The 20068-nt window shown below is 43.4% G+C and overlaps 1 protein-coding gene and 20 non-coding genes across 22 annotated transcripts in view; 2 read left to right on the top strand and 19 right to left on the bottom strand.

Moving 5' to 3' along the window:
* bbs9 (Bardet-Biedl syndrome 9) overlaps window positions 1-19881 on the top strand; it is a 103066-nt gene extending 83185 nt beyond the window's left edge. For both annotated transcript variants that reach the window (XM_077576668.1, XM_077576667.1), the window contains one exon: window positions 18917-19881. In XM_077576668.1, the coding sequence (XP_077432794.1) occupies window positions 18917-19218 (302 nt within the window). In that variant the 3' untranslated portion in view covers window positions 19219-19881. The remainder of the gene's footprint in view (window positions 1-18916) is intronic.
* trnak-cuu (transfer RNA lysine (anticodon CUU)) lies at window positions 992-1064 on the bottom strand. Its single transcript has one exon. It is a non-coding gene; the product is annotated as a tRNA-Lys (tRNA).
* On the bottom strand, window positions 1361-1433 carry trnak-cuu (transfer RNA lysine (anticodon CUU)). The gene has a single exon. It is a non-coding gene; the product is annotated as a tRNA-Lys (tRNA).
* Window positions 1735-1807, bottom strand: trnak-cuu (transfer RNA lysine (anticodon CUU)). Its single transcript has one exon. It is a non-coding gene; the product is annotated as a tRNA-Lys (tRNA).
* trnak-cuu (transfer RNA lysine (anticodon CUU)) lies at window positions 2314-2386 on the bottom strand. Its single transcript has one exon. It is a non-coding gene; the product is annotated as a tRNA-Lys (tRNA).
* Window positions 2684-2756, bottom strand: trnak-cuu (transfer RNA lysine (anticodon CUU)). Its single transcript has one exon. It is a non-coding gene; the product is annotated as a tRNA-Lys (tRNA).
* trnak-cuu (transfer RNA lysine (anticodon CUU)) lies at window positions 3049-3121 on the bottom strand. Its single transcript has one exon. It is a non-coding gene; the product is annotated as a tRNA-Lys (tRNA).
* trnak-cuu (transfer RNA lysine (anticodon CUU)) lies at window positions 3409-3481 on the bottom strand. The gene has a single exon. It is a non-coding gene; the product is annotated as a tRNA-Lys (tRNA).
* trnak-cuu (transfer RNA lysine (anticodon CUU)) lies at window positions 3782-3854 on the bottom strand. The gene has a single exon. It is a non-coding gene; the product is annotated as a tRNA-Lys (tRNA).
* Window positions 4147-4219, bottom strand: trnak-cuu (transfer RNA lysine (anticodon CUU)). Its single transcript has one exon. It is a non-coding gene; the product is annotated as a tRNA-Lys (tRNA).
* trnak-cuu (transfer RNA lysine (anticodon CUU)) lies at window positions 4514-4586 on the bottom strand. Its single transcript has one exon. It is a non-coding gene; the product is annotated as a tRNA-Lys (tRNA).
* On the bottom strand, window positions 4879-4951 carry trnak-cuu (transfer RNA lysine (anticodon CUU)). The gene has a single exon. It is a non-coding gene; the product is annotated as a tRNA-Lys (tRNA).
* trnak-cuu (transfer RNA lysine (anticodon CUU)) lies at window positions 5247-5319 on the bottom strand. Its single transcript has one exon. It is a non-coding gene; the product is annotated as a tRNA-Lys (tRNA).
* On the bottom strand, window positions 5615-5687 carry trnak-cuu (transfer RNA lysine (anticodon CUU)). Its single transcript has one exon. It is a non-coding gene; the product is annotated as a tRNA-Lys (tRNA).
* On the bottom strand, window positions 5983-6055 carry trnak-cuu (transfer RNA lysine (anticodon CUU)). Its single transcript has one exon. It is a non-coding gene; the product is annotated as a tRNA-Lys (tRNA).
* Window positions 6351-6423, bottom strand: trnak-cuu (transfer RNA lysine (anticodon CUU)). The gene has a single exon. It is a non-coding gene; the product is annotated as a tRNA-Lys (tRNA).
* Window positions 6722-6794, bottom strand: trnak-cuu (transfer RNA lysine (anticodon CUU)). The gene has a single exon. It is a non-coding gene; the product is annotated as a tRNA-Lys (tRNA).
* On the bottom strand, window positions 12186-12258 carry trnak-cuu (transfer RNA lysine (anticodon CUU)). Its single transcript has one exon. It is a non-coding gene; the product is annotated as a tRNA-Lys (tRNA).
* Window positions 12887-12959, top strand: trnak-cuu (transfer RNA lysine (anticodon CUU)). The gene has a single exon. It is a non-coding gene; the product is annotated as a tRNA-Lys (tRNA).
* trnak-cuu (transfer RNA lysine (anticodon CUU)) lies at window positions 15203-15275 on the bottom strand. The gene has a single exon. It is a non-coding gene; the product is annotated as a tRNA-Lys (tRNA).
* Window positions 16026-16098, bottom strand: trnak-cuu (transfer RNA lysine (anticodon CUU)). The gene has a single exon. It is a non-coding gene; the product is annotated as a tRNA-Lys (tRNA).
* Window positions 19882-20068: the final 187 nt, after the last annotated feature.

Genomic DNA, 20068 nt, shown 5'->3' with positions numbered 1-20068 from the left:
AAAAGAATCTGAATTTTTCAAACAAATAGTCTACAATAGAATGTTAACACTACTTGACTGAACGTAATCTTCCTTGTCCATATTTTACTTTAATTGTACCTTGTCTACTCCATGACACCACCCCTCTCAGTCCACCATCTCCATGACAACCAATAACAGCTAACCTTTACGGATCACCACATAAAGCTGTCATCAGGCGGCCTCATTAGGTTTTTCTTCGTCCACCTGTACAGACCCCCCCCCCCCCCCCCCGCCCGCCTTCACACAGCTGCTGAGTGTTCACACACACACATCTCCGCGATCTTGGCGAACGCCCCCGACTCATCAAGTTGATCTCAAGTCAGGTGGAGACGAGCCAACGTGAGCCAAACATGGCGTGAACACGAAACAGACTCGAGCTGAGGTCATCTGGCCTTTACGCCTCTTCTCTCTGTCCCTCAATAAATAACCAAACACAACGCACACATTCACCCACTCACTTTGACGTACGTGAAGGAGCGTCCGCCGAGGGCCGTAAAAGCGTGAGATGAATGTGGCGGTGAGGTGAGGTGAGAAGACAGCTGATAAGCGAGCATTAGTTGGTGATGTCATCGCGTCTGAGATCATTTTGACATATTTCACGACAAGCGCTCGTCCATGCAGCTGTGTGTGCACGCATGTGTGTGTGTTTTACTGGGGGGAAAATCTGAATTTACTAATCTTGATCTCGAATAAAGTTACAAAGTAAAGGTGAAATCATAATATTTTTAACATTATAAACTAGGGCCCAACCAGTTAATGAGCTGGACAATACAATACTGAAGCTTCCAGCTTTGGAAGTAGTAACTGGCGGTTAAGCGAATGTATGAAATGGGACAGTGGAAAGACAGAACACTGTTGTGAAGTCTGAATGTCTGCTACAGTCTCTTCTCTGTTGGTTGTTGGTAGGGCATCCTGGAATTTACCCGATTATGTAGTCTCTAGTACCCACTCATGTTTCCCAAAAGGTATCCGCCCAACGTGGGGCTCGAACCCACGACCCTGAGATTAAGAGTCTCATGCTCTACCGACTGAGCTAGCCGGGCTCATAGGAATCTTTTTACATCACCTGTCGAAACTGGCAACTCCAATCGGGGAGCACCCCGTATTGTGAGAGGTACGAACACAGAATGTAAATAACGAAGGCAGCCCATTTTTTCTTCCAGCTTTGGAGGTAGTAACTGTGGCAAGAAAGCAATTGTGTGAAAGGGTGCAGCGGAAAGACAGAACACTGTTGTGAAATCTGCTACAATCTTTTCTCCGGTGGTTGTTGGTAGGAGCTCCTGGAATTTACCTTGATTATGTAGTCTCTAGTACCCACTAATGTTTCCCAAAAGGCGTCCGCCCAACGTGGGGCTCGAACCCACGACCCTGAGATTAAGAGTCTCATGCTCTACCGACTGAGCTAGCTGGGCTGTTAAGAGTCTTTTCACATCACCTGTCGAAATTGGCAAATCCAATCTCGGAGCACCCCGAATTGTGAGAGGTACCAACACAAAATGTAAATAACGAAGGTAGACCATTTTTTCTTCCAGCTTTGGAAGTAGTAACTGGCGGCTAAGCAAATGTGTGAAAGGGGACAGTGGAAAGACACAACACTGTTGTGAAGTCTGATTTTCTACTACAGTCTCTTCTCTGGTGGTTGTTGATAGGGCATCCTGGAATTTACCCGATTATGTAGTCTCTAGTACCCACTAATGTTTCCCAAAAGGCTTCCGCCCAACGTGGGGCTCGAACCCACGGCCCTGAGATTAAGAGTCTCATGCTCTACCGACTGAGCTAGCCGGGCTCATAGGATTCTTTTTACATCACCTGTCAAAAGTGGCAACTCGGATCGTGGCGCACCCTGTATTGTGAGAGGTACCAACACAAAATGTAAATAACAAAGGCAACCCATTTTTTCTTCCAGCTTTGGAGGTAGTAACTGTGGCAAGAAAGCAATTGTGTGAAAGGGTACAGCGGAAAGACAGAACACTGTTGTGAAGTCTGCTACAGTCTCTTCTCTGGTGGTTGTTGGTAGGAGCTCCTGGAATTTACCTGATTATGTAGACTCTAGTACAGAGGTGGGCAATCTCGGTCCTCGAGGGCCGGAGTCCTGCAGGTTTTGGAGGTTTCTCACTTCCAACACAAGCTGATTCCAATCAGCAGGATCGTTATCAGGCTTATGCAGAGCTTGCTGATGAGCTGATCATATATCAGCTGTGTTGGAGAAGGGCAACATGCAAAACCTGCAGGACTCCGGCCCTCGATGCCCACCTCTGCTCGAGTACCTACTAATGTTTCCCAAAAGGCATCCGCCCAACGTGGGGCTCGAACCCACGACCCTGAGATTAAGAGTCTCATGCTCTACCGACTGAGCTAGCCGGGCTCATAGGATTCTTTTTACATCACCTGTCAAAAGTGGCAAATCCAATCTAGGCGCACCCCGGATTGTGAGAGGTACCAACACAAAATGTAAATAACAAAGGTAACCCATTTTTTGCTTTGGAGGTAGTAACTGTTGCAGCAAAGCAAATGTATGAAATGGGACAATGGAAAGATAGAACACTGTTGTGAAGTCTGAATGTCTGCTACAGTCTCTTCTCTGGTGGTTGTTGGTAGGGCATCCTGGAATTTACCCGATTATGTCGTCTATGGTACCCACTAATGTTTCCCAAAAGGCATCCGCCCAACGTGGGGCTCAAACCCACGACCCTGAGATTAAGAGTCTCATGCTCTACCGACTGAGCTAGCCGGGCACTTAGGAATCATTTTACATCACCTGTCGAAAGTGGCAACTCCGATCAAGGAGCACCCCGTATTGTGAGAGGTACTAACACAGAATGTAAATAATGAAGGTAACCCATTTTTTCTTCCAGCTTTGGAGGTAGTAACTGTGGCAAGAAAGCAATTGTGTGAAAGGGTACAGCGGAAAGACAGAACACTGTTGTGAAGTCTGCTACAGTCTCTTCTCTGGTGGTTGGTAGGGTATCCTGGAGCTTACCCGATTTTGTAGTCTCTAGTATCCACTAATGTTTCCCAAAAGGGATCCGCCCAACGTGGGGCTCGAACCCACGACCCTGAGATTAAGAGTCTCATGCTCTACCGACTGAGCTAGCCAGGCTCATAGGATTCTTTTTACATCACCTGTCAAAAGTGGCAACTCCGATTGCGGCGCACCCCGTATTGTGAGAGGTACTAACACAGAATGTAAATAACGAAGGAAGCCTATTTTTTCTTCCAGCTTTGGAAGTAGTAACTGTGGCAGCAAAGCAAATGTGTACAGCGGAAAGACATAACACTGTTGTGAAGTGTGCTACAATCTTTTCTCCGGTGGTTGTTGGTAGGAGCTCCTGGAATTTACCTGATTATGTAGTCTCTAGTATCTACTAATGTTTCCCAAAAGGTACCCGGCCAAGTTGGGGCTCGAACCCACGACCCTGAGATTAAGAGTCTCAAGCTCTACCGACTGAGCTCGCCGGCCTCATAGGGTTTTTTTACATCACCTGTCAAAAGTGGCAACTCCGATTGCGGCGCACCCCGTATTGTGAGAGGTACTAACACAGAATATAAATAACAAAGGCAGCCCATTTTTTCTTTAAGCTTTGGAAGTAGTAACTGGCGGCTAAGCAAATGTATGAAAGGGGACAGTGGAAAGACAGAACACTGTTGTGAAGTCTGAATGTCTGCGACAGTCTCTTCTCTGGTGGTTGTTGGTAGGGCATCCTGGAACTTACCCGATTATGTAGTCTCTAGTACCCACTAATGTTTCCCAAAAGGGATCCGCCCAACGTGGGGCTCGAACCCACGACCCTGAGATTAAGAGTCTCATGCTCTACCGACTGAGCTAGCCGGGTACTTAGGAATCGTTTTACATCACCTGTCGAAAGTGGCAACTCCGATCAAGGAGCACCCCGTATTGTGAGAGGTACTAACACAGAATGTAAATAATGAAGGTAACCCATTTTTTCTTCCAGCTTTGGAGGTAGTAACTGTGGCAAGAAAGCAATTGTGTGAAAGGGTACAGCGGAAAGACAGAACACTGTTGTGAAGTCTGCTACAGTCTCTTCTCTGGTGGTTGGTAGGGCATCCTGGAGCTTACCCGATTTTGTAGTCTCTAGTATCCACTAATGTTTCCCAAAAGGGATCCGCCCAACGTGGGGCTCGAACCCACGACCCTGAGATTAAGAGTCTCATGCTCTACCGACTGAGCTAGCCGGGCTCATAGGATTCTTTTTACATCACCTGTCAAAAGTGGCAACTCGGATCGTGGCGCACCCTGTATTGTGAGAGGTACCAACACAAAATGTAAATAACAAAGGCAACCCATTTTTCTTCCAGCTTTGGAGGTAGTAACTGCGGCAAGAAAGCAATTGTGCGAAAGGGTACAGCGGAAAGACAGAACACTGTTGTGAAGTGTGCTACAATCTTTTCTCCGGTGGTTGTTGGTAGGAGCTCCTGGAATTTACCTGATTATGTAGTCTCTCGTAGCTACTAATGTTTCCCAAAAGGCATCCGCCCAACGTGGGGCTCGAACCCACGACCCTGAGATTAAGAGTCTCATGCTCTACCGACTGAGCTAGCCGGGCTCATAGGATTCGTTTTACATCACCTGTCAAAAGTGGCAACTCCGATTGCGGCGCACCCCGTATTGTGAGAGGTACTAACACAGAATGTCAATAATGAAGGCAGCCCATTTTTTTTCCAGTTTTGGAAGTAGTAACTGCCGCAAATGTGTGAAAAGGGGACAGTGGAAAGACAGAACACTGTTATGAAGTCTGATTGTCTGCTACAGTCTCTTCTCTGGTCGTTGGTAGGGCATCCTGGAACTTACCCGATTATGTAGTCTCTTGTACACACTAATGTTTCCCAAAAGTGATCCGCCCAACGTGGGGCTCGAACCCACGACCCTGAGATTAAGAGTCTCATGCTCTACCGACTGAGCTAGCCGGGCACTTAGGAATTGTTTTACATCACCTGTTGAAAGTGGCAACTCCGATCAAGGAGCACCCCGTATTGTGAGAGGTACTAACACAGAATGTAAATAATGAAGGTAACCCATTTTTTCTTCCAGCTTTGGAGGTAGTAACTGTGGCAGGAAAGCAAATGTGTGAAAGGGTGCAGTGGAAAGACAGAACACGGTTGTGAAGTCTGCTACAATCTTTTCTCCGGTGGTTGTTGGGAGGAGCTCCTGGAATTTACCTGATTATGTAGTCTCTAGTACCTACTAATGTTTCCCAAAAGGCATCCGCCCAACGTGGGGCTCGAACCCACGACCCTGAGATTAAGAGTCTCATGCTCTACAAACTGAGCTAGCCAGGCTTTTAAGAGTCTTTTCACATCACCTGTCGAAATTGGCAAATCCAATCTAGGAGCACCCCGGATTGTGAGCGGTACCAACAGAAAATGTAAATAACAAAGGTAGACCATTTTTTCTTCCAGCTTTGGAAGTAGTAACTGTGGCAAGAAAGCAATTGTGTGAAAGGGTACAGCGGAAAGACAGAACACTGTTGTGAAGTCTGCTACAGTCTCTTCTCTGGTGGTTGTTGGTAGGGCATCCTGGAACTTACCCGATTATATAGTCTCTAGTACCCACTAATGTTTCCCAAAAGTGATCCGCCCAACGTGGGGCTCGAACCCACGACCCTGAGATTAAGAGTCTCATGCTCTACCGACTGAGCTAGCCGGGCACTTAGGAATTGTTTTACATCACCTGTTGAAAGTGGCAACTCCGATCAAGGAGCACCCCGTATTGTGAGAGGTACTAACACAGAATGTAAATAATGAAGGTAACCCATTTTTTCTTCCAGCTTTGGAGGTAGTAACTGTGGCAGGAAAGCAAATGTGTGAAAGGGTGCAGTGGAAAGACAGAACACGGTTGTGAAGTCTGCTACAATCTTTTCTCCGGTGGTTGTTGGGAGGAGCTCCTGGAATTTACCTGATTATGTAGTCTCTAGTACCTACTAATGTTTCCCAAAAGGCATCCGCCCAACGTGGGGCTCGAACCCACGACCCTGAGATTAAGAGTCTCATGCTCTACAAACTGAGCTAGCCAGGCTGTTAAGAGTCTTTTCACATCACCTGTCGAAATTGGCAAATCCAATCTAGGAGCACCCCGGATTGTGAGCGGTACCAACAGAAAATGTAAATAACAAAGGTAGACCATTTTTTCTTCCAGCTTTGGAAGTAGTAACTGTGGCAAGAAAGCAATTGTGTGAAAGGGTACAGCGGAAAGACAGAACACTGTTGTGAAGTCTGCTACAGTCTCTTCTCTGGTGGTTGTTGGTAGGGCATCCTGGAACTTACCCGATTATATAGTCTCTAGTACCCACTAATGTTTCCCAAAAGGCATCCGCCCAACGTGGGGCTCGAACCCACGACCCTGAGATTAAGAGTCTCATGCTCTACCGACTGAGCTAGCCGGGCTGTTAAGAATCTTTTCACATCACCTGTCGAAATTGGCAAATCCAATCTAGGAGCACCGCATCTTGTGAGAGGTACTAACACAGAATGTAAATAATGAAGGCAGCCCATTTTTTCTTCCAGCTTTGGAAGCAATAACTGCCGCAAATGTGTGAAAAGGGGACAGTGGAAAGACAGAACACTGTTATGAAGTCTGATTGTCTGCTACAGTCTCTTCTCCGGTAGTTGTTGGTAGGGCCTCCTGGAATTTACCGGATTATGGAGTCTCTAGTACCCACAAATTTTTCCCAAAAAAGGCATACGCCCAACGTGGGGCTCGAACCCACGACCCTGAGATTAAGAGTCTCATGCTCTACCGACTGAGCTAGCCGGGCTTAGTTATTATTACAATGAGCCATTTTAATGGGTGTGTAGCCCACTGTAATGAAGTTGCTGCAGGACGCAAACAGAGAAAAGGTTCTGGCCCACTTACAGGAAGGAAGGAAATGTAACAGCGAGTAGAACAGGAAGTAATCTGTCTGAAAGAGTGAGAAAACACGCGCGTGCTCGTCACTCGTCTTCGCAAAGCGTGTGAACGGTGCCGCGGGAAAGAAAGTAGGAAAGAGTCCGGAGAGAAATGAAGCACGAATCCTCCTCCTGTGAATGTGTTTGAGCAGCTGCTTTTTGCTTCAGCAAACACCTTAAAGTGGACGCTGGCAACCTCAGCGATGTGCACATACAGATGCGCTTCATTTCTGAGGAAATTTGAACTTGGATTCTTAAAAGGGGGCAGCACGGTGGCTGACTGGTTAGCACGTCCGCCTCCCAGTGCAGAGGACGTGAGATCGAGTCCGGGCTTCGGCCTTCCTGGGTGGAGTTTGCATGTTCTCCCCGTGCTTGCGTGGGTTTTCACCGGGTACTCCGGTTTCCTCCCACATTCCAAAAACATGCATGGCAGGTTAATTGAACACTCCAAATTGTCCCTAGGTGTGAATGTGAGTGTGGTTGTTCGTCTCTGTGTGCCCTGCGATTGGCTGGCAACCAGTTCAGGGTGTACCCCGCCTACTGCCCGAAGCTAGCTGGGATAGGCTCCAGCACCCCCGCGACCCTAGTGAGGAAAAAGCGGCCAAGAAAATGGATGGATGGATGGATTCTTAAAAGACAGATGATTAAATTAGATCAAGTTATTACAACAATGTTTAGCATTTGGACAGCAATTTTACAGTCTGTTATTATTAGAGTGAAGCCGTGTTTATCGCGGGGGATACGTTCCAGACCCACTGCAATAGGTGTAAATACTTGATAGTGAGACCAAATGTAAAACGTGCTTTTTAAAGTATTCCTTTCTCGCTCTCACTTGCACAGTTCTCCAAATAAGAGGACAAGTGTGCTTGCTTCAAGCTGTTTTCAGCATTTGACGCTCCCACTTAAAGTTTACTGTAAAATTGACACTTAAAAGGGAAGTCAACATGACATTCTGATTTATTTTATATTTGTGGAATATGAGTTATGCAGCAAAATTCAGCCATTTTTATCCATCTCAGAAGGCGGCCATTTTGACACTTGCTGTCGAGTGAATATGACATCACAGTTAATCCGGGCTCAGGCAGCGACCAATCACAGCTCACTTGTTTTCTGAAACTGAGCTGTGATTAGTTGTCACCTGAGACCTGAGCAACTGTGATGTCATATTCACTCGACAGCAAGTGTCAAAATGGCCGCCTTCTGATATGGATACAACAACAAAAAACAACTGCTGGATTGCTTGAGAACAAAAGAGAATTAAACATGGTTGCATGTTGAAACACTAAAATGTTCAACCCAAGTCTTCTAGCGTAATGCTAATATACCATACCAATGCTATTGATGAGCTAACAGCAGTTAGCATAGATGTGTTATTTCTGACCCTTTAAACAACTGCTCCTTACACATACAGCAACAACCCATACAAACCGAGCATACAACAATTTTCACAGGCAAACATTCTCTCTCAACAACTGTTGGAGTTTAGTTGGCGACCTTATCTACCTCTTCTTCTTGCTGTCAATTACGCTTCAACTTTTCCAGTAAAGCTCAGTGCTGTGGCACAACATGGTACTACAATAAAGGCATGCAACTTCAAATTCGGACTTGCCTGAAAAATGATTGCTTCAAAATCTGCAGTATGCCAGAGGTGTGAACGAGGAATCGTGATATACGAGGAGAACGCTCTATTTTGTAATTTATGACATTGTTGCAGGAAATTGTGGTGACAGCAGCACATATTATAGAAACATATGATCTATTTTTTTTTTTACAAGACACAATGTAATCTGATAGGCCTGACAAGACTTATATGCGACTTTTAATGATTTATTGTCAGCCGTTGTAAAAACTCTGAATGCTAGTGTGTTAAACACAATAGCTAACATGTTACAGATGTGCGTGTGCGCACGCAAGTGTGTGCAGGGCAGAGAGTCTGTTAGATTTATGGCACGTGGGATAAAACAGTTCTAAGTTAGATAAATAAGTAATATACTCTGGATGTGTCTCGCCCACTCTCGCTCTCTGCGGGACACACTGCTGCCTTTGTTCCCATTGAGCAAACACACACACACACACACTTCAGAGGATGTGTCTTTGAAATCATACGCCGCGTATTCTTCGGGCCACACGTGTGCGCGCTAAGCGCTCGCATCCTTTCACACGAGCGGACGTGCAAACAAGCTTAAAGCGGCTCCTCGTAAATAAGCGTCGCTGCCAAAGTGTCAACGCTGCCAGTGTGTTTTGTGCCCCGGCCGGGCGACGTGTTCTTGTATCTCGGGCCCGCTGCGTCCTATCAGGATTAGACTGGAATGTACGCACTTCCTCTCGCTGTCTGACCATCCGCCGCCCCGCCATGTGCGCACTTTGCCAGGCAAACTTCATTTCAGCTGACGTTTAACGAATATACAAGGAGCTCCTGTTTACTGCGGAGGTTATATTTACAGACCCGCCAGTGATGAGTGAAAATATAGAAATACGAAAATGTAATATGACTTTTTTTTTTTTTTACTTCACCTCTCCGATGCGCCATAGCCCTGCTGTTGTATTTGTTTCTCAACAATGTTCATGGGTCAATGTGACCCGTTGTAATGTTTAATGGTCAAGAAATATCACATAACGCAATGCAATGTTTTAATTTTTTTTTTTTTTGAAACACAGACAAAATAGATTTTTTTTTCTCTACATTCTCCAAACGGGTCAATTTGACCCGTAACAACAGGAGGGTTAAATACATTTAAAGACCCTATAAAGTGAAAACAAATCTAAATGTATTATACATGCTGAAAACGAAAGCATACTGATATATCATTTTTTTAATCATTTTGGGCACGCTTAAAGCAACACTAAGGAACTTTCTGTTTGTGTTGATTATAGTGCCGCCATATGGACAAAAGCAGTACTGTTATGGCTGAAGGAAGACCACATTTCCCCTGAGGACAAATTCATTGCGTCATTTTTGAGCTTGTGAAAGCCGGGCCAATGTTGATCCTTGACTGACCTTTTATCCGGGTAGCTTCCTTTTTTCTTTTTTGTCTCCTCGGACAAAACTTTTCAGTTGTTTTGCGGCTTCTTCCAGGAAAGCAGTAATCTTGCGGCGACATTCAAATTGGCTTCCGTTTTTGTAACGAATGGGAAACGAATGGGGGAAGTGACATATTTTATTTATTTTTAGAAGGTAGCTTTCCATGCTCAAATAAAAAATAATTATGCTAATGTTAGCTATTGGAAAATTGCGTGATAGCAATAAATAGCCATCAGCTTGATAGTTCGCCTTTCCACACTGGCCCAACCAGCCATGCAACACTCAAAAGTTGTGTTCTTTCTTGTTTACGAATGCTTGTGAATGCATCGTGGGAGGGGAGGGAGGGGGCGAGCGTAGCCGTTTGTGTGTGCAATAAAAAAAGGTAAGATGACAAAATGGCCACTGGAAACAATGTAATACAGTCCAACTGCAGACGCCTTGGACGTCCGGATGATATGCGCTTGGCCTCATGGGAAATGTAGTTCTTGTAGGGAAAATCAAGGGAAAACAATACCGCTTTTGTCCAAAGGTGCCGCCATAATCAATAAAAGCCAAATGCTGCTTTGTTCTGCTTTAATTTCACATTTGATGGGTAGGCATGCACTCCAGAGAAGACACACAACTATTTGTACACAAGACATTAAAAACTTAATTTGACACCAGTCGCTCTATTGCACATTTTAGATGACCTTATTACGCAGACAACTAGTCACGCTTTGAATCATCCCAAACTCGAGCAAATTCCCATCATGATGACGATTTATGTTGTGCCTTATTTTCAAGTGGGAAGTTTGTCCAGTGGGCTCCCATACATCACTGACGCAAAGTCAGTGGGCCTCTAATCATCACGGCAGACTTTCCCGATGATCATTAGCAGCATCCCAAGTGCATTTTTCATTTTCCACATTAGCAAAATGACGCCGCTTTCCTTTCTACAGCCGGCGAGAGATCCAAACGAGTCCTTGTCGTCAGAGCACTGCGAGGCATGATAAAGAACGCATTCAGCTGGAGCTCACACACAAATACACACGCGTGAGTGTGTTACTGTGGACGCATTTAAGTTCAGTTGCTCTCCCATGACCGCCTCATGTACCTGGAGACCTCTCTGTCTCGGACCCCCTATGCGCTTCCGTGTTTGTGTCTGCTTTGCTGTCTCGGCCCAATCGGACCGTGTCAGTGAGAACATGTTAGTAACGATCATGCCAACAGTGAGCATGTCAGTTAGGACAATATCAGTAAGAACGATAAGGAACAACTTCAGCCAGCTTCTTTTTTTTTTTCAGAGCAGAAAGATGACAGTAGCTGTTTTTCATTGTCTGAAAGGTCAATTGTGTCTAATCCAATCCAATCCGCTTTATTTGTAGAGCACATTTTATAAACAAGCGTTTACAAAGTGCTGCAATGAGATCCGCACACATAAAATCTAGTAAAACTATGAAAAAAAATGGGAAACAATCAGTAAAATACAAAAATAAAAAATGTAAAATATACAATGAATATATTTAAAAAAAATAAAATAAAAAAAAACACTAAAAGACCCGAAGACCACACAATTCACGTTGAACTAAAATACAAGGAATAAATGTGGATCTTAAGGCAAGACTTAAAACACTCCACTGTGGGAGCAGTTTGAACAAATTGTATATTGCTTCTTTTCTTTTTTTTCCCCTTATTTCTTTTTTTCCTTATGTTTCAAAATAATTTTTTTTTATTTTGTTGTTAACAAAATTATCATGTCCACTCTGTCATTGCAAAATATCAATTAATATAAAAAAATCTTTCCCCAATTATTATTTTCTTTTGTATCTCTTCTTTTCTGTCAAGCATAACGAAAACGTTCTTTTTTTTTCCTTATTTCTTTTTTTTCCATATGTTTCGGAATAATTTCTATTTATTTTGTTGTTAACAAAATTATCATGTCCACTCTGTCATTGCAAAATATCAATTAATATAAAAAATATTTCCCCAATTATTATTTTCTTTTGTATCTCTTCTTTTCTGTCAAGCATAACGAAAACGTTCTCTTTTTTTTCCTTATTTCTTTTTTTCCTTATGTATCGGAATAATTTCTATTTATTTTGTTGTTAACAAAATTATCATGTCCACTCTGTCATTGCAAAATATCAATTAATATAAAAAATATTTCCCAATTTATTTATTTTTTGTATCTCTTCTTTTCTGTCAAGCATAACTAAAACTGGCAAGAAACCTTGTGCTTAGGACAGCCTTAAAATGTAACCGCCCAACGTGGGGCTCGAACCCACGACCCTGAGATTAAGAGTCTCATGCTCTACCGACTGAGCTAGCCGGGCCAGTTGACAAGTACTGGAATATGCCAGATGTCAAGCATCAGTTCATCTTCATCATACTCTTACAGACTTAATAACAACTTTCTTTCTTCTACAGCGCAACAAAAACTATTGTTTCAATACACACGCACACACACCATAGTTTCGGTTAGATAAATAGTGTTATAGTCTTTGGGCTACTTCCTAAGTTTCTTTGTTCTCATTCATAGACATATGCATACTTTCGGGGCATTGCTTTGCAGGTGAATGCATGCTTGGATGTGACCGTGTGTGTGTGCAGTATTCATTGAGAGTACTGTGTACATATGTGTGTGTGTGTGTGTATGCGTGTGGAATGCCAGCATGCATTTGATTTATGACCTAAACGCTGCCAGGGTTTGGGAGTGCTGAGATAAATTGTGTAACAGGAACTACTAAACTAACAATAGCTCGAGTTTTAAATGCTAGCGTGCCTCAGTCACAGTAAAGTCTTCAAATGAGCAACATCACAATACACAGGAACACTCTTAAAGCGACAGTCACGTCATTAAGTGAGCGCTGCTCTTTAAATGGGGAGAATGTTTTCTTCTTCATCCGGTAGACGTAGTGACCGTACTTCCCCCTTTGCTGTCAGTCAGAGCAACTTACACGAGCCCGGCTAGCTCAGTCGGTAGAGCATGAGACTCTTAATCTCAGGGTCGTGGGTTCGAGCCCCACGTTGGGCGCTTGTGTTTTGCAGCTGTTTGTTAGCTTGACGCGGAACATTCGGCCTCACTTGCATTATTAGCGTGTCGCTTAACATCCTCTTTTGCACCAACTTTATATCATTTTACAGACTGTGTGTGGTTGTGCTTGCATTTAAGTGAATGTGCGCATGTGTGTGTCGACTTGGTGTCCATGACAACAGCGGCGTGGTCAAGTGAAGTTGAAGTGAAAGTAGCAAAGAAAGAAATGCAGTATGTGGGAAGAATCTTAATAGTTGAACAGTGGAGACTTTGTGCTGTGTTTACAATCTTTTACACACAAAAACGTACACACACACACACAGTGACCTTTCACCTCATCACAGCCGTATCATGTGTATAGCTGTGTGTCTGTGTCACCTTCTGCTCACAAGCCCGGCTAGCGGCAGCCACAAGACTGTCTACGTCAGCCAATTAGATCCATTTCCATCCATTGTCATTAGCCAATCAAACTGCTTTCCTTCCATTGTCGTTCGCCATATGGCGGCCTGGCGGCATCGAAGCGATGCGACTTCCTGTGAAAACTGAAAAGGTAAAGCTAATTAAATAAATCTTTTTTTTTTTTTAAATACATTTAATTTTAATTCAACAAACAACCTACATCAATCCATTAAAGAGTTTAAAGTACAAGGTATTTGCGAACCAAACTTCAATTCAAACAAAGAAAATATCTGACCTCTTACATCAAACGTTCCTCAATATTTGAATTATAGTTTTATCTGCATCTGTAAAAGAGGGTCACAAATGCAGTTGTTATTGTGCGAATTTGATACATATAAGAATAATGGAATGCAAAAATTACACCACAAGGTGGCGTTGTCCACACATTTTGAAAGGTATGCATCGTAAGGAGGCCATTTTAAAAGTTGTCTATTTTAAATACAATATAGCTTATTATAATTGCATCTCTCAGCCCTTAACTGACGTTGGAGAGTTAAAAATATGGAATTTTTGGAATGTATTTTTGGTCATGCAACACTTACTAAAAGTAGAACATTTGATATATATACTGTATTTAAATTAGCTTTAAATTTGCACAGGAAGTTGCTTCGCTTTGATGCCGCGAGGCCGCCATATTAACACTCCCAAAAAACGTTTCCCGGCATACGATCCTATACATTTACAGCATCAAAATTGGAGAACATTTGAGACTGTACTTAATAGAAACAGCAGGATTTATATACTAAGAGCCTACGAGCTATATACTGTATGTCTAATCTGTACGTATACGTATAGTTTATACAGTAGTACAAGATGGCCGCCGTCCAGCTTCCGCCCTGTTGTGGCTAACGCCTTTGATTGGCGAACGACAATTGAAAGAAAGCGTTTTGATTGGCTAATGACAATGGAATGAAATGAATCTAATTGGCTGACCGCAGACTGCTGGTAATGATGTCGTATTTCTGACCAGAGCTAAATGCTAATTTTAGCTTTCCTGGCTAGCTCAGCCAGTAATGCGCGAGACTCGAGCCCCTCTCATTTTTTTTTTATCACATGGTGAAAGAGGGTTGGATTTCAGGGTGCACGCTACGTTTAAGTAGCGTACGTGTGTGTGTGTGTGCGTGTGCGTGTTAATTTTTAGTAAGCAAGCTGACATATGTAACACTGTATGTACAGCTGCTAATGCACTTTGTATGTGTGTATGTTTTGTGTGTGCGTGTGTGTGTCAGTCAGCGTTGCAAACGTCGTCTCTGATGTGGCCGACTGTATTTAGACAGAGTTCAGAGCGCATGAGGAAGTTGATGGAGGCGTGTGTGTGTGTGTGTGAGTGCGCATTGTGTACCACCAGACATGAAACACTTTGCACCATTTTATGGTAATCGAAAACACTTTTTGAGCAAACCACCGTACAGTTGTCTGCATATTGTGTGTGTGTTGGTGCTAGCAGGGCGTTTCTGTCCAGAGAGAAAATATCCCGGACGACCACGGGAATGAATCCGCCCACTAAACCACACCCAGCGAGCGGGCGAGCGAGCGAGCATTGAAGTTGTGGTCTTCGGTGTCGCTCGCTCGCTCTTTGTGCGTCTGCGTTCCAACACGACTACACTTGTTTTACGTTACAGCTCACATATTTATGATTTTAAAACTTAGACGGTAGACTTAAAAAGTGCAACATCTGGAAATGGATTGACGAGGATTTGTTTGTTTGAAGATGCTTTCGACCAACATTCATCCAAATGCTAAGCTACCAATGGTTTACTTTTTTAAAGTGTTCAAAACATACTCGCCCAACGTGGGGCTCGAACCCACGACCCTGAGATTAAGAGTCTCATGCTCTACCGACTGAGCTAGCCGGGCTTACGTCTGCTGAAGTTTTGTCAATTCTATCAAAGCTCTGCCGGTGCGGACGAGCTAAAGGTAGTAATTTTGCAGATGCAGACGGCAATTGCGTGAAAGTAGAGTAATGGAAAACGGACGGGACGTCAAACTGCCTGTCGCAGGATGTTCTTTTCCCATGTTTGTGGGAAAGGTACCATTTTGGAATCGGGGCGTCAAAAAGGTCCCAGCTCGTCTACTATCCAATAAGATGCTAGGGCAGGGTTTGCCAATTCTGGTCCTCGAGGTCCGGAGTCCTGCAGGGTTTTAGATGTTTCCTAGGGTCGTTATCAAGCATGCTGATGAGCTGATTATATAAATCAGGTGTGCTAGTGGGCGTAAAAATCTAAAAGCTGCAGGACTGCGGACCTCGAGGACCGGAATTGGTGAACCCTGTGCTAGGGTACAGCATGCTAACAACTGAAGTATCTCTGCAATTTTTTTCGCACTGCTTATTAAAGGCATTTTTGCATTTGCATTTCTGCAGATGAATGAAAGTGCTAAATTTTACTAACCTGGAATAGTTGGATGAAGGTGGCAATTTCCTGGCTTTGGAGGTCGTTTGAATTGTGTGACAGGAATTGTAAAAAGCCCAAACATAGGTGTGAAGTCAAACTGTCCGTTTTGGTGTGTTTTTTTCTCATGTTTGTGGGAATGAACGAGAACAAAGACACTCCAGAACTTCTACTGCCAAGTAAAATCAGTACCTGCTGAAGCATCCTAAAATGTACTCGCCCAACGTGGGGCTCGAACCCACGACCCTGAGATTAAGAGTCTCATGCTCTACCGACTGAGCTAGCCGGGCTTGCCAACCCAACCCTTACCCCTTTTCACACTGCTTGTCAAAGCCTTCCTTTATGTGCTGGATCGAGGCGACAAGGTGTAAATTGTCATACTTGAGAATTCCGCTTCACGAAATCACGAGACCAACGACTTTGTTATTTTTAAACAAATGCCATTTTGGAAGTAACTTTGCCAACACTGAACCTAAATAAACCACAAAGTTGTTCTTCTCACTTTACACTTTTTTGGTGCCATCATCACATTGGCAAAGAATTCAATTTTTGTGGCCCCTTCAAGACCAAAGTGCGCTTGAGTTTGTTTGCAGTGAAAGAAACACATGGAAATATGAGCTATGACGGGAAGCTAATAGCTAAAACTAACATCAAAAACACAAAGTCCATCGCTGGGAAAACGTTCCGAGCACCTGCGTGACCGTCCGTCAACCACGTTTTTCTCATGGGAGCCCTCACAAACGTCCACAAACATTGATGTTGTAAAGCAAGCGACAAAGAGGACGTCTGTAGACTAAATGTTGTTTTTTTCTTCTTCTCCTTTGCGACACGAAGGCGCTAAGTCGGCTTCTTCAGACGCGATCAGCGTGTCAGGAAATCCAGCCTAATGTCGCTCCATTCGCCGGCATCATGGGAATACGTTTATTAGAACGTGCTTCCCACAAATGAGCGGCCGAGGTGTTTCATTTTCACTAACAAGAAGAAACACTGAGAGCTTCTTGTCCTACACGTCAGCTGCTTATTGTATCATAATTATGTCTTCTGAATGGAGATACATATATAGATGTGTGGGTGTATGCGTGTGAATGTTTTAGTCATATTTGGTGGCTACTTTCGCTCTATGAGGGAATTTTTTTTTTTTTTTTTGTCATTACAGTAAAAACGCTCTATACGGTGGTTTATCATTTGCACCCTCGCTGTTTCGTAGATTTTTAAGCGGTCATAATCCACAATATAAAGAGATCAAATAACACTTAGTGTTATAACAATCCATTACAAATAAGTCATGCTACCAGTGTAGCAGTAGCTTGTTTACAATGCTAACGTTAGCTTAGCATTGCTATTCTTGCAGTTTTTTCGCCCTCATCTTGCGATGAACAGGATGTGCAGATTGAGTCGACTACAATGCAAAGTTTCTTGTCGCCCGCCACCACAAGACAAAAAAAAAAAGAAAAGAAAAACGCGGCGACAAAAGTCGTGTTGCGTATGCGATGACAATCCGTGGATTATCTGCGGCGCGTTCAAAGCCCGCACGTTCCGCTCGCTCGGGCCTGTTAGCGGCGCTGCATTCAACTGCACGCAGCCGTCGTCAAAATACAGGCGGACGCACAGACTGCCCGCAGCGAACATCCACGACACACAGTGGACGTGTGTGTGTGTGTGTTTTGGGATTCTGGGCTGATGGAATCTGGGCTGTAGTGTGTATTTCGGTGTGTAGTGGGGTGTGTTGATAGTGGGAGAACAGAACATGACAGACAGTAGAAAAGGTTTGATTTTACAACCAAATTAAAAAAAAAAAAATTGTCTCAATTTTCATTTTTATTATTATTATTATTTGTGGGGATTTTTTTCTGTTTTTTTCTGGATGTTTTTATTTATTTATTTTGCCTCAATTTTGCTATTATTATTAATTATTATTATTATTAGGTGTGTGTTTTTTTGTTTGGGTTTTATTTTCTGTATTTTTTTACAAACAAAAAAAAAGACAGGAAAAAAACACACACACAAAAAGAATAATAATAATAATAATAATTGAGACACACAAGGAGCATTCACACTGAAATCATCAGCAGTCATTTACTCGGCCTTGGAGGCACACATGTTTACTACAGTACATACTGTCATTCACATTCTGACCAGTAGGCTACCACTGCTCACATAAATTAAAAAGCTACCGCCCAACGTGGGGCTCGAACCCACAACCCTGAGATTAAGAGTGTCCCGCGAGTTGCTAAATTGCTGACATTATGCTAACAAATGGGTTTGAACAAAACCCTGTTAAAAATATATATTTATGTAATAAATAGCATGCGTGAAAGACCTTGAAAAAATAATTGCATATTGAATCAGAATCACAATATTAGGGACAAAGAAGAGAATTACATGATTTTTCTCAAACACTCACACACACAAATAGTGAGGGAGACATCAGTCTGTGGTCTATAAATGTTCTCATGGAGATAAGAAGAGCGTCTCATTGTAGGCAGACAAGCATCCTCTTATCATCTTATCACGCAGCCAATCCAAGCTGCTGCTCGTGTGTGCACTGTATGTGTGTGTGTGTGTGTGAACATGTGTCTTTGACAGGCCCCGGGGAGGGTGGAGAGGGAGATGGTGGTTGGGGGTCCTGCAGTTAAGTGGCGGTGCTTTGTAATGCAACAGGTGCTGTTGTCGCTCAATTTGTCTGCATGCTAAAGAGTGTGCGTGCGTGTGACAACAAAAGTCAAAGCTAATCCCATCTGAGTGCCGCTGCGACGGCCCGTCTGAGGCGCGACAAACGGCTCGTTAGCATTCCCAGCACCCGTCTGAGTTCTCATAACAAACGAGGTCGTGTGGCCACCCGATATTAACATAATGGAGAAGCAAAAAGCGTGGCCCTTGTAAAAGCATTTTCACATAGGAAATATCTTTTTTTTCTGTGTTAATGTGGCCTCCTATCCAGTGTGGAGTCCCGCAAGGGTCCATCCTTGACCCAGATAAGTTTTCATTGTACACGTGCGGGTGTTGACACGCCCACATTCTTGCAGACGTGATAAAAAACGCGTTGAATCCTTTTACCGGGAAAAGTCTCTCCCGCGGGTGTATGTTAACGATGTCGTTGTCATCCAGATAAAGACAAGAAAGTCCCCAGCGAGCCAACAGAGGGCGCCGTGAGAGAGGAGGAGGGAGCGGCGGGCGAGGTGAAGAAGAAGGAGTCGTCCAAGGAGAAGAAGGACACCAGGAAGGAGTCGAGCAGGGAGGCCAAGGAGGAGGCCAAGAAGGAGTCGTCATCTTCGGCGGCGTCCTCCAAGGAGAAAAAGGAGCGAGAAAAGGAGGCCAGCAAGGAAGCCGGAGACAAAAAAGTGTCCAAAAAGACGTCTGCCGGGAAAGTCAAAGAGAAGAAAAAGAATCCTGAGGCTGGAGAGGCCTGATGGCCAAAATCGTACACACAGAGCTGAGTAAGAGGTTTGAAGCCTGAACCACTCGGTGAGGCCGTACTTTTTTTTTTGTAATGAATCAAGGGGCTGGCCGCCGGCCGTCAGTTGCGCATCCCTGACATACACAATGTACTTGAAACAACTGAAACGGATTAGCCTTTTTCACAAAGATTCTCTTATGTTGACAAAACATTTGATCAACAAAAAGCGTCACTGTTGAAACCTTTCAGCGTGAAAAACGTTATTTTCCAGCGATACTAGTGAATAGAAGTTGGTAACCGTGGCAACGTGGTTGCGTTTGTCAGCTAGCATGTTAGCATGAATGTTGTCTGCTTGGTGAGCGCCGACATGTTGGAAAGAAGCAAGTAAAGAATACGTTTTTTTGATTTAATTTATTGTTATCATGACAAGAATACGAAATGAAAGCCAAAAATAAAATATGCTTCTCATGATTTTTTTTTTTTCTGTTGTCGGGATTTTGAGGACTGTTTTGTGTTGCTTGAAGCGAAAGTTTGGCATGAGCGGTTTTTGCCACAATTTGCAGCTGGTCTCCTTTCCCGCTTTGTAACTTTGGCGTTTTCTATGTCCTTGTAGATAGAAAAGAAGAAAAGTTCATTAGTTACAAAACAGAATAAAAGTCATTTGTGACAAAGATGATTGATAATTTGATTCTATTTATTTTTGTTTTGGTTATTTTTCATGGCTTTTTAAAAATTCATTGTGCTCTTAATTGCTTTAAATCCATGTGATTGCTTTAAAAAAAAAAAATTCTCTTTTTAATGTGTGTTCTTTTTTCCCTTTCTTTTCTTAGTTTTTTATTTCTTTATAATTTTCTTGTTTTCAT

Source organism: Vanacampus margaritifer, chromosome 9, assembly GCF_051991255.1.
Source record: "Vanacampus margaritifer isolate UIUO_Vmar chromosome 9, RoL_Vmar_1.0, whole genome shotgun sequence".
NCBI classification, from domain to species: Eukaryota; Metazoa; Chordata; class Actinopteri; order Syngnathiformes; family Syngnathidae; genus Vanacampus; species Vanacampus margaritifer.
Note: the sequence above shows the minus strand (reverse complement) of the source record. Positions and strands in the feature narration are given on the sequence as shown.